A 13,119-nucleotide genomic window follows, 5' to 3' on the forward strand; every position below is an offset into this window, starting at 1 on the left:
CCTTGTTTTTGCAACCAGTAAAGAGAGATAGAGAGAGAGAGAGAGAGAGAGAGAGAGAGAGAGAGAGGAGAGAGAGAGAGAGAGGGAGGGAGAGAGAGAGACAGAGAGGGAGTGAGGGAGTGAGGGAATGTGATATCTCATTCCACCAAAGTTATTCAAGTACAGCTTTAATAGAAAAAAAAGTCAAGTTAAAAAGCAGAATGAGGTAAAGAAGGGAGGGAAGAGAAAGGTTTGATGATGGACAGGAAGAGAAAGCGATCACCGACTACAACATGAGGTCATTTCCTCTTCTTACCTTGGGGAATGCACTAGTTATTATTCTGAGAATGAGATATTCAGGAAATCAATCTCATGTTTGTTTAAAGTAGAGTTGGAATTAGGAGGTGTTTAGCCTAGCTTAGAATAAAGACTGGAAGCAGGGGGAAATGGTTAAAGTTAAAAAAAAAATATATATATATATATATATATAAAATATATATATATATATATATATATATATATATATATATATATATATATATAAAATATATATATATATATATATATATATATATATATATATATATATATATATATATATATATATATATATGTGTGTGTGTGTGTGTGTGTGTGTGTGTGAGAGATAGGTAACTGACTATTTTGAGCCAGATTAGGGTTTAGAAAATAACCATAAGATAAATCAATAATGACAACAAAAGTGTGTTTCAGCCCCATACAGTATAAATTAATTTATTATTTCTGTGTTTTTATTGCTTATATCAGTATGCCCTACCAACAATAACTCCTCATGAATCTGTCCATGACTGAATATACCTCTTTAACGTGGGCATCGTCGAAGTACATCCATCGTCGGATCTTTGTCTGGAAGAAGAAGGTGGAGTAATGTTTGCCATAGTAGCACACCATGCCGACCAAGTAGAGCTCCGACTGACGAGCCTTCTCCTCTGTCACCCTGTAAAACAACTGACAACCAGGAAAAGATTCAATGAAGTAGCTAAACTGATTTTTTCCACTGTATGCTGATGGCTGAGGTTTGTTAGCGATAAAAAACTTCATACATCCCCCAGACGCAGGCAGGTTCCCAGGGTATGAATGACGTCTTCAGCGAGGTCTGAGTGTTCAGAGTCCCAAACCAGACCGATGGTGATGATCTCTGGACTGTTGAGGAGGACACGAGCAATCCTGAGCTGCTGACCACACTGACTCTGAGGAAGAGGAGGAGAAAGAACAAATACAAAATTTACATTGATAGTAAACAGTATCAATGTTTACATCTGAGCCGCTGTAATCATTTTATTAGTGACAATTCATTAGTGATGATAAGTGTCTTACGGGACAGCTGCGCAGGTCTCCCATGCTGGCGTTTCGCAGAAGCTCCCCAAACATGCCAGGAGTCGCTTTCTCTCTCGACTCCAACATCTTCACTGCCTGGTTACTGACGAAGGTGAGAAGGGGAAGATGTGAAACTTTCTGACTTTTTTCCAATTGTCATAGTTTTGTATGTATTTAATACATTCAAATTACAGAAAAAAAGCCATAGACATCATAAGATAAGATTATTATTGAATTAATTATTTATAATTATTATTAGTAGTAGTATAAACAATAAAATAGTAATACAACTAAAAAGAGAAACTATACAAGAACTATTATAAAAAACCCAGATCACCTCTGTGTGGTGAGAGAGCGATTAGTCGGTTGCCTTGGTGACCCTTATGTGTAACCTAGCGACAGTGTGTGAGTGCCCTCGATATGTGGCGATCACACCGTTTAAAAAGAACTTTCGTTCGCAGCGTGTTGATCCAAACAACGGCAGCCTCACACGAGCAACTACTGGCTTTTTCTCTTCTTCAGATCAACGTTCTGAGCTTGTTAAATCCTCCGGCGGCGAGTCGCACATGTAACACATCTTCAAGCGGCACCTTCTGTTCCGGCTTCCCGGCTCGCTCCAATCACAATGTTTCACCTCCGTTGCTGTCTCAGAGGTTTAACATTCTGTCACCACTTTCCGTCTGAGTACTATTTACAATAACGAAAGTGCAGAAAAAAGGAGCGATACTCCTGCAATGAAAAGGCAGTGTAAAAGGGGCTATAGAGGCACACAGACAGACTTACCACAGAGAGGTGGTGGAGATGTAGTGGACCATCTGAATGAAGGGTAGAGGGTCTGAGGAAGCTCCACAGTTGCTGCAAACACACTGACACACACACACAGGTAAACATTACATCTGGAACCATACGATTTAACCGATTTTGACAAGAGTTTAGCTAGAGTGATGTTGAACATACATCTCACCAGATAATATGACATTATATTTTTTATTTTACTGGTGGTTTCAGAAGTCATTCATTCACCAGAAAACTTCTGGAAACAATAATCACTAAGCTCTACAGCAACAGACTTTTCATCAAATAAAATCCCTCTGTTTCCAAAGTGTTCCCATGCAGAGCTGCAGTGGAGGGATAGTAATGCACCAATTGATTGGCCATGACCGGTGACCACCTGATCAATCTCCAACATAGAGTCTGTGACAGTCAAATGTTCCTGCATGCGCTGCACGGTGGTTCATGTTGCGTGCAATTCACCACACAGCAACGTATTCAGACAATCAGGGAAAAATTTAGACATATTCAAAATATTATACTGTAAATCATTCCCATGCATGTTGCTCATATGCGTATAATACACACAACTTTACATTCTGGTAAATTGATACAGATTAATAAATAGTTTTGTGGAAGTAAATAGATACACTAATACACACTGAAATTGTTTACATTTAAACATTTTAAATTTACAGTTTAACCGTCTCAGTCACCTGACTATTGTTTTAAGACAAGCTTGAAAAACTGTGAGCCTGTCCTTAAATCTAAATAAATAGTTTAAAAGTGCGTCATGTGTTCCAGTTGTAAGACTGTTCACATAAATAATGCCTAAGTCTCACCTGTTCAAAGAGCGTCATGGCGAACTTCTGGTGGGGGATGCAGTGTCTGGCTGTACAGATGTCTTCTTTCGTCTCATCAGCGATGTGGAAGTGAATCCTCATCAGGATGTTTTCCTGCAGAACAGAAATGGTCATCAACAGTAAACTCCTCTCAAAACATCCCATTAATGAATGTTCTACAGTGATAAGTGAATAGTGCATGCAGTGTGTGTTTCCTTACAAAGCATTCTGCAGCGTCGTCCATAATACCGAGCTGAAACCTCTGCTCGTCCTGGAAGGTTTTGGCGAGTGCGCTGCGGAGAGCGTCGGATGGTAAAACTCTATCACTGCTGTACTGAAACTGAGCGAAAATACTCTGAGGAACGAGAGGATACAAACAGATGCAAAGTGTTAGAAACAGGAAGCTGATCCGAGACCAGCTTAAAACATCAGTAAGAGTGATTCTCACCTTTAGAGCACAGAAAATGCACGAGTCCTCCATACACTTATGAGTCGACAGCTGACGGAAACTACGTCTGAAAATATCGAGGTGCCACAGAACCTGAACGACAGAGACAGTGACGATAAACAACACAAATAAATACTAAACACACACCACCTGGTCAGGTCGCCATTCAGCAGTTATTAAACTGAAGATTTGATCAAAACAGATTGATTTCAATCCCTGGTACACTGTACCCTCCAAAAAGGAATTCAGCAGTTACCTGCAAAGATGTGATCCCACAATCTCAGCAGACAGAGTGCAGGAAATAAAGACTTTACCGCAAAAACCCCTTTCGGTCCACAACTCTGCAGTGGGATTTAAAGCCAGAGGAGCAGTTGACCAAATCATGAAAGCAATCTTTGAAAACTGGAGTCCAAATCCTTTTTTAAGTACAACTACTATAATGAGAAAACTGGACTCTCTGTTCAGAGTATAAGATTTAAAATCTGAATAAACTTCTAATGGTGTGTCAGTGCTGCAGCAGCTGCTCTGACTCCACTAAAAGGCTCAATGTGACGTGTTTACATCAGCACAGCAACCGGCCAATCACCTGTCAGCACAGACCTGAGACTACAGCCAGCAAATCAGAGAGCTGTTCTACTTAAATGACCCGAGGACAAGCAGAAGTGTGTAAGAAAGAGACTCGAAAACACGAGTAAAGACATGAAAAGAGTGTGTGTGTGTGTGTGTGTGTGTGTGTGTGTGTGTGTGTGTGTCAAACTGAGTCCATCACCATCTCCATCTGCTTCAGGAAACCATCTGGAGGGCCATGTGATGAAGAGGACTGTGTGTGTGTGTGTGTGTGTGTGTGTGTGTGTGTGTGTGTGTGTGTGTGTGTGTGTGTGTGTGTGTGTGTGTGTGTGTTAAAGTGACAGTGATTTTGAGGGATAAAATGTGTGCGTGTTTGTGTCAAGACGACAAACAGGGTAAAAAAAAAAGACCAAAGATAATGTTGCATGTGTCAGAGAGAGCACATGTCTCAGCAGCTTTCTACATGAAACTGCTCAAAACAAGATCTGTGGATTATCTTGAGTAACCGGGTCATGACATCTGTAAAGACTCCATGCTTTTGTTTTTTCAAAAAGTATTTTTGGCAATTTGAGCTCCACAATCCTAGGGCCAAGGAGGCAGACATCTTTATAACCAATATTTCCAAAACTTGGAACCTCGCACCAAAACAATCTGGATTGATAAATAGCACTACGGGTAACAGGAAAAATACATATTTTTTTTATTTTGGGGTGAAATGTTCCTTTAATATTTTATTTGAATTTTTCCAGCTTTCACCAGTTCAAGAATGTGTCATCTTTTTATGTGGAGACCTCTTAGGTGGATAGAATAAAACAAATTAAACTAATAATGTATATGAAGGCAATTATGTTTTATCTACTATTTTTTTATATTTTTCAAAAGGTTTTATGCAAATGGTGCATAATCTTATTAAATATGTTCTAATTTGCATAGTGTTTATTTATCGGTGGGTCGATTTAATGGGCCGGCGTCAATTGCACATACGTGTCGATATGAAACACATTTTTTAAAGAATCTAATATGGAAATTTGTGCTAGAATAATTTGGAAATTGTGTCATTACATAGTATGTTACATTCAATAGCCATACAACCTGGTAAAATTATGCAGCAGAGAGGACCAGGGGCCTGTCATCATGGAAAATTACAGCTGTTGTCAAGAAATGTAACAGAACACGATATGTTGTGGAAGCAAAATAGCCCAAAATCTCAAAATTGACCAGTGCCTTGGGTGTCTCTCGCCTTAATACCAAATACAATGCAATCATCGTTTTATGATCTGGTACCAAAGTATGAAAGTATGACAGAAAATGTATTTGCAGTTTTGTTTTTGTCATAAATGAAAGTAAAGAAAATATATGTGTTATTCGGACGGAGAGATAAAACAAGCAATTTCAAAACGTCACATAGATTACGGGAAGTCTTCCTGATTAAACGAATAGTTGATTAATTGAGAAAAAAAGCTTAATTAATTGATAAGAGTGTGAGCTGATGAGTAGGTGTAGTAGTGACAGTGTTGGACTAAAACTCATAAAAAAATTGATTGAACAGCCTCAAGCAGAACAACCCACCATCACAACAATCAAGCATTTAGTTTAGAGGGGAAGAACGTCTCCTAACAGCAACATAACTAGTACTATTATTAAGATGTTGTAGCAGAAAAAGGACAGAAATATGTTCAATTAAACTACAGGAGTGAATGTGACCTTGGACATCACAAACCATCAGATATATCTGAAACACTTGTTTAAAAATGATCTCAACACTTGAAGGAGCTGTAGTTAAATCCTGCACACACTCACAGGGAATTTAAGCAGCTGTGACGTCGGGTGGTGAAAGCAACTAGAGGTTTCATAACAGGATTAGAAACCATCAGCAGCACAGAAAGAGTTCAAAATGTGGATGAGAAAATCATTCAAACATGCCAAATAAACATGTAGTGTTTAATTGAGTATTTACTTTTATATTTTTTACCTCTTTGCTCAACTCAGAAAATGTACACGTCTAACTTCTGCTTATAAGAACAATATTTTCTTTCCAGAGACTCTGGGAGTCTCCTGCCGGGTGGCAGGAATTCAGACATTGAGGAATTCTTTCATCACTTCAGTTTTAAAAAGGAGGTGTGGTGGCCTGGTGGTCAGAGTCGGGGATAGTTTGAATCCTTGGATCCTTGAAATGTAATAAAACAGAATTTAGCTTCATTTTGTGGCATTTTTTTTCTGTCACCAAAGTTAAAGTTAATTGTTATGCGTTATTCAGAGCTACACTGCTCCACTTTATGGTTGTACAGATGCAGAAACCAGACTTCTTAAGTATTAGATGTTTATAGACTACAACTTCAAGGATTAGTTGATTATTTGATTAGTCCATTAACAGAACTACTTTCATAGTCTACAGTTTTAGTTGACAATCTTTTTCTGGTTCTAGTTTCTCTAACTGTATTATTATCACTGTATACTTGATATTTTTGTGTTTTCAACCGTTGGTCAGACAAAACATGACATGTGAAGACATCACATTGGATTCAGGCAATTATAACTTTTCCCACTATTCTGACATTTTACAGACCAATACCAAGATTAATAGAGAAAAAATTACCAGCAGATTAATCAATAATGAAAATACTTGATAATTGCTGGCCTGGTATAGACTTTACTAAGGAAAATATGGTGCTATATAGAGAAAACTACAGCTTCATATATGAGCCAAAGTAATTTCTTAAAAAAAAAAAAAATATTATATATATATATATATATATCTTCTAAATGACAGAAGGTGTGTTGGAATAAAAGCCCTGAGGTGTGAATCTGGTGAAACATACTGTGGTGTCAGCACTTTGGGTGTTGTTTTCGCCTTCCTGCCCTGCCCCCCACCAAGTCCAATATGTTGCTTTGTTCCTGCAGGACAACCCAGCGGGGTTCAGCAGGTCAGCCAGGTAACAAACCTTCAGCCCAGATCTAAGATAAATCCGGTATGCTTTAAATCATGCTTGGATGCTTTAATACATCACCCATCAGGTTTAAAGTGACCTAAGTGACCGTTCGTCTAAAAAATATCAGAAAATAGTGGAAATTCCTCTTATAAATTCCGACAGCCCAAAATGATGTTTTCAAATGTATTCCGTCACAACAATCCAAGAGAGTCAGCATTGAGTCTACTTTATATTTTCAGAACAACATACGTTATTCTTCTATACTTTATTATGAGGATGCAGACACTTGACACGGAAACAGGAACATTTTCAACGTCAACGATGTATAAGACTTATAAATGTGATTCAAACGCATCAGGTCTAGTAAAGGTTGAGCTAGAGAAAGAAAGAAGCATTGTTTGATGGAGTAATAAGCTAGAGGGGTGGGAGTGTCTGTTCAGGGGGTAAACCACTGGGAAGGAGGGGAGGCTGCACCATGAATTGGAATACATTTTTCAAATATCTGAAGAAGGTGCGTGCAAGTTATGCTGCTCTTTAACACACTGTCCAAATAAGGTTAGTGGACATGATCTTTGAAGGATTGCAGTCAGCAGGCTGAGAGGACTAATGTATATTTTTGAAAGGTCTTTCATGCTTTTAGGTTGCAGTTAAATCTGTTAAAATATTTATTGAAAGAAAAACAAAAATGATCACAACTGTTGATTTCAACAATGCCGTACACATTATGATTATTATAGTCCAAGTTTTTTAAACTAATGACCTCATACCAGCAACTGCCTGAAAGGAGTGAAGTGGATTTAAAAAGTGATTTGGATTAGATGGACAGTTGCAGGTTTTCATGTTACTGTGTTAAAACCTGCAAACATACCAGTACAAGGGATGAAGTAAAATGTAATTTGCCTGTCTGACCTTTGTTAGATATCAAATGTTGTCCCATCTTTATTAAATGAATGTGTCTGATTGCATAAAGTCTAACAAATTGAATCAGAAAGCTGGATGTCCTGAACAGCAGGGAGGATGAGAGGATGATGGTGTGTGAACAGCTGAAAGGAAAGCCTCAGCTGCTTGTTTCCGTGATGTTCTTCATCTTCACTTCGTCTTCGTCACATGTCGGAGCTGCTAAGCCTCCTGATGACTCCCCCGGTCCGCCGCCACATCACGCCACTTCCACTTTCCTCAGCTCAGTTGCCCACAGCCTCACAATCCTTTTGATTACTTTGTTTTGATGTTTCACAACAGTGACAAGTTAAGGCTGTAAGAAGAGCTGCAGGGGGTCAGGATGGTGAAGGTGGTCGCTGCAGAGGAGTCATGAGGAAATGTGAGTGTTCACGGTACGCTGGGCTCAGGGTTGGGGGGATTGAGAAACTGCAGCCCAGCAGACTGATACCGGAGGCCAAGAGTTACAGCTCAGATTTGGGATAGTCATTTTTCTGCTTGTAATCCCTGTCTGTCTGTTCATATGATCAACTTGGCAGGAGTTATGCTGAGGAACCAGGAGGTCCAGAGCAAGCTCTTGAGATCAATGGGACCCACTTATTAAAAGTGTGTTATGTACACACTATTGAAAGGAGACCCCAATTAACTATTACACCGCTGAACGGCATGCTGGGTATAGCTCACTTTTCGCTACTCGCCACAATATTGATGGTTACACCCAGGGTTTCCCGCAGCGCTTTCCTGTTAAGGCGGCCGCCTTAACAACAAAGGGCTGCCGCCTAAACTAACGTCTTAAAAAAAAAAGAAAAAGAAAAAAAAAAAAATCCATATACTAGCATTATTCGCCGCAGTGTTTCCCCTACCATTGTACAGGCCGGGCAGGGCCTCCAGGCCAAAAAGAAATTAATATATGCCAAAAATAAGCCACCTATCAATTCATTCATAAATCAATAATCATTTACATGGGGGGGAGACACCCCCTGTGGGGGGAGGATTGTTTTTGATAAGCTGTGGAACTCTGAGTTAACCTATTTCTACCTGAATTTCTATGAACTATTAAGCTGTTGAGTAAACCCATAACTTATATTTTACTTCATAAAATAAGACATGCACTCATATGTCGTTGTAGTGTTTTACAGTATCTGTAGCTATTAATGTGATGCTCATCATCCCCCCCCCCCCCCCCCTGACAGACACCACCTTAACTAACACATTTTCTGGGGGAAACACTGGTTACACCACTGAAAGATGTGGGATCTACAGGGTATGTTTATTAGTAATTTTCTTGACAACAATTCATCCGATCAACTTAACTTGGCTGGTGTTTTGATCAGTGTCCAGGGCAGTGTAGAGTGTGAAGTTGTTCGGATAAGTGGTTCTTGAGAAAGCTGCAAGCAGCAATACTGGAGGCCAGGCAATGGGCCCATTAATGCCAAAAGTATATTAAGAACAGGCACTGCACTAATCCACTGTGTGGAGACTGATATTTTGAGTGCAGTATACTTTCGACTTCTCTTGCTATCCTACAATTTTTGTAATACAATTTGTATATATTTTTACTGGACTAAAAAAGACATGTTTTCAGCTCTAATCCAAGACACTCATTCTGTATTTTAACAAAACCAAAACGCAGCAGATATTTTGACAGGTCATAGCAGCAACTGTTTAAAAAAAAAAAAACTATTTTCTGCATTTTTCATGCAATAATACCAAACAAATGTTGGTTCCTGCTTTTCAAATGTGGAGATTTATGGTTTCCTTTGCTTAATAGGACGGTAAAATGAGTCTCTTTGGGTTTTGGACTAATAGTCAAGAGATTTGGACTTCAACAGGAGCTACTTCATTCATAAAGTCTTCATCTCCTTCACTATATTTGCTATATTTGTGATATGTACTTTAAACAAGTATAAAGTGATTTTATTGATATTTTTAAATTAAAATAAAGTTTGAATTACGTTCATGCATAAATCTGTTAATGAGAACTTTGTCAGGCATGTGTTTGGCTGCAACACTAGAGTGCACTGTTGTATGGTCTGAGTTTTCTTTAGCAATAACCATTCAATGTATTTAAATTACCCAATTACCTTTCTAGTGGTTTTCATTTTTAGTGTTCACACATACGAGGGATTGACAGGAAGCGATGCAGCATGTAATCCAGTCCAAACCTGGCACCTACATTACCCACAATGCAACTCAACCACAGACAATTCAATACAACATCAAAGTGAGTTAGCATCTCAGGCAGCCTGCAGCAGAGATGAGCTGCCAGCTACAGAGGTCTGGAGCACTCAATCTCCATATTTGTTCACTTTTCAAACTTGTAGTCTTCAGACTCAACTGTTGCCGACTCCAGTGACATAATTTGAGGACATTTATCAGACTTCACAGGGCGTTATACTTTCAAAACATGTACAGGAGTTCTTTACAACAACTGGAAACATCGCTGAGGTGGCAAATCAGTTTCCATTTAAGACTTACAATTTTACAATACAACCATTTTAGGGTTTTTCTGATGACAGAAGACACCATGAAGTCTGTGTGTGGCGACCTCTGACTGTGTGTAATGTTGCTGCTGAGCTCACCCTAAGCTTCAGTTAAATTATGTAATGAGCGTTTCCTCCTCAGCCCAGTCTGTCATTTCAGCAGCAGCCCCAAACGACAGGGTTAATGAGTCAGCCTGCGTTTAAACACCAATAATTACTGCTCTCACATCGTCTCAGCTCTTATTGTTGAGGCAGACAACACACCACCTCCTCCTCCACCTCCTCTTTAAAAGCTGAGTCATAAATAAGTGTAATGTGCAGTCTGGGAGGTGTTACAGGCTCCTGGGGGAGACTCATTACAGGCTCACATAAGTATGGAGAACATTGTCAAACTGCTTGTTATGTGGATGGTGGAGTCAACCATCTGACTGCTGTTTACCAACCAGTGTGATTGACTGGCTCAAATGCACTGTGGTGGAAGTGGGCCTTCTGTCAGCATCTCCATTGGATACATTCAGTCACAGTATTGCTGAGTAATGCTGATAGGCATAAAGGCACCTTTACAAAGAGGGCCCTTTTTAGTGCCATTAATACAGAAGTCAAGAGTCTGCAGCCAACAAATGCATAAAGATCCATTTGTTTCATTTATTTTAAACAGAGAGTAGTGCAAGTATGAACAACAGACAAAATCCTCTTACTGCGAACTGATGGAGTATTGTGCTCACTGGCAACCTCAGAAAACTATTTCAGGCCATTTTCATATTTTAAGCAACATTTCAAACACTTAGGTATTATACTGTACGAACACAGAACAAACCTTTCCCAAAATGGCAACAGGTAACTATAGGCTATACAACTGAAAAGCATCCATTATGCTATAAAACTGAAATTACACATTTGATGTGTTTTGCTTCACATTCCCTACAACAGAATAGCAACTCCCACATAAAGTCCTTGTTGATACACGATTCTCTCTCCATTGTCGTTTGCAGGCAATCTGCAGGTGGGTCATTCCAGCTCTGCCATTTCATTTGCACACCAATCAGCTGTCCAACAGGAAAAGTCCTAAACTGATTTTCATTCCTATTATCATTTAATATGCCTATTTTCCCCCCCCAAATAATTCATTATACTTTTCTTTCATAAATGTCAGAAAATAATGAAAATGTCTGACCTACGTTTCTAGTAGTGCTGTCTTTTTTGTTGAGTTGATCAATTAAGTGACTATTGAAATAGTTTCCTGATTTTTTGTTTATTGTTTCAGCTCTAAACTAAATATGTTTGGGTTTTGGACAGAAGAACACACCTAAAGACATCTAAGGCTCAGATGTATCAATTCATCTGGAACATATCAGGAGATTAATCAATAATTAAGATTATCTTTAGTTGCAGCCCTAATTTATTCAATCGAATGACATTGCATGTCACCCAGCTTTATCCTTGAGGGTAAACCAGCAGGTACGCTTTACAAGGTACACTGAACTTCATGCCTGAAGTCAGTTCACTCAACACACGTCTTACAACAGGGGTCAAAGGTCAGAGATAAATGTGATGTATGTATGTGGAAGAGTGAAGTCGAGAGAGAAAGACATGACAGAAAGCGTGTGTGTGTACCTGCAGGGCACTGTTCAGGAAACAGCTGTTCTGTCCTGGCTCGTTGCTCAGCCCTTTACTGGGAGCGATGGACGTCATGGTGCGAGGCGTCAACATTCCCTGCATCCCACCATTGCTGCCACCAGCACCACTTCCACCTCCACCTGACGCAAAGTAGTTCCTCTTCCACGACATTTTCTCTTTTCTTCTCTCTCTCCTCGATTGTCTTTCAGCCTCACTCCTTGCAGGAGTCAACTTCCTTTTGTCTGTTCTCTTATCGAGGTAGACAGAGACATTTCCTCTGGCCGAGGGGAGGATGAAAGTCAAAATTTGATGAAGACTCACAACAACAGGATGGACAAGAGCAAGAAGGAGGAAAAAAAAAAAAAAAAAGTTTGAGCAGGAAAAGAAGCTAAGAAAAAAGCTCCAAAAAGAAAAACTGACTAGAAATAACTTCCTTGAGTAAAATATTTACTTGAACAGTTGCATGTTCTTTAACTTGAAATAATTTCAACCTTCTGCATTGTTAAATTCCAAGGATTGCAATAAAGGATTTAAAAAAGATCCAAGGATATCCAAGAGGGTCCCCGACGGTTTTATGTCCTTCGTTATAAATTCTGAAGATTTAAATGCTGTATCCTCTGTGTGAAATGGCAATGGTTAGTATTCTTTATGCCAACAATTTCAAGAAATTCCCATGGTCGTCATCTTTATATTCCAAAACGTTCAAGGACTCATCCCTCTCCTTGTTGCGGTTGCAACAACCTTTGCCCTCATTTCAAATGGCAACACTTGGAGCTGAGCATTGACCTCACATCATCCTTCTCTCCATCATCATCATCACCACAGCCAGAACCTACAGCAGAGGTTGGGAGGGGCATCAGAGGCTCAGGACAGATCTGCAGAAGAAGGACAAAGAGTTTATTTTTAAAGTTATTTCTTCTAATTATCCAGAAACAACATTCAGACTCTGTTAAAATTGTCATCACAGCTCAGGGACTGTTCTTACTGTTCATTTCACACAAAGTGTTCTTGAGTATTATTGATCAAATATACATTTTAAGAAACAATGTATTACCATTTTCACTGTTGTAATGGTCAAAAAATGACAAAATCAACATGAGCAAAATACAGTTATTTATTTAGGAATTAAATTTCTATTACATTTCCCCCAGCACTTACCAACTGTATATAAAATACACATATATAATATA

General features: G+C 39.1%; 1 protein-coding gene across 3 annotated transcripts in view; it reads right to left on the reverse strand.

Moving 5' to 3' along the window:
• usp54a (ubiquitin specific peptidase 54a) overlaps positions 1–12,269 on the reverse strand; it is a 28,039-nt gene extending 15,770 nt beyond the window's left edge. Inside the window, exons 1-8 of one of the 3 annotated variants that reach the window (XM_084020998.1) lie at positions 11,927–12,269; positions 3,397–3,489; positions 3,169–3,303; positions 2,949–3,062; positions 2,119–2,201; positions 1,336–1,438; positions 1,062–1,208; positions 817–966 (exon numbers count right to left, since the gene is read on the reverse strand). In XM_084020998.1, coding sequence (XP_083877124.1) covers positions 817–966; positions 1,062–1,208; positions 1,336–1,438; positions 2,119–2,201; positions 2,949–3,062; positions 3,169–3,303; positions 3,397–3,489; positions 11,927–12,100 — 999 coding nt within the window. In that variant the 5' untranslated portion in view covers positions 12,101–12,269. The remainder of the gene's footprint in view (positions 1–816; positions 967–1,061; positions 1,209–1,335; positions 1,439–2,118; positions 2,202–2,948; positions 3,063–3,168; positions 3,304–3,396; positions 3,490–11,926) is intronic. The other 2 variants (XM_084020997.1, XM_084020999.1) reach the window with 2 other exon arrangements.
• Between the last annotated feature and the right edge of the window lie 850 nt (positions 12,270–13,119).

The sequence above is a fragment of the Eutrigla gurnardus genome (genome assembly GCF_963514095.1).
Source record: "Eutrigla gurnardus genome assembly, chromosome: 11".
In the NCBI taxonomy this organism is placed as follows: domain Eukaryota; kingdom Metazoa; phylum Chordata; class Actinopteri; order Perciformes; family Triglidae; genus Eutrigla; species Eutrigla gurnardus.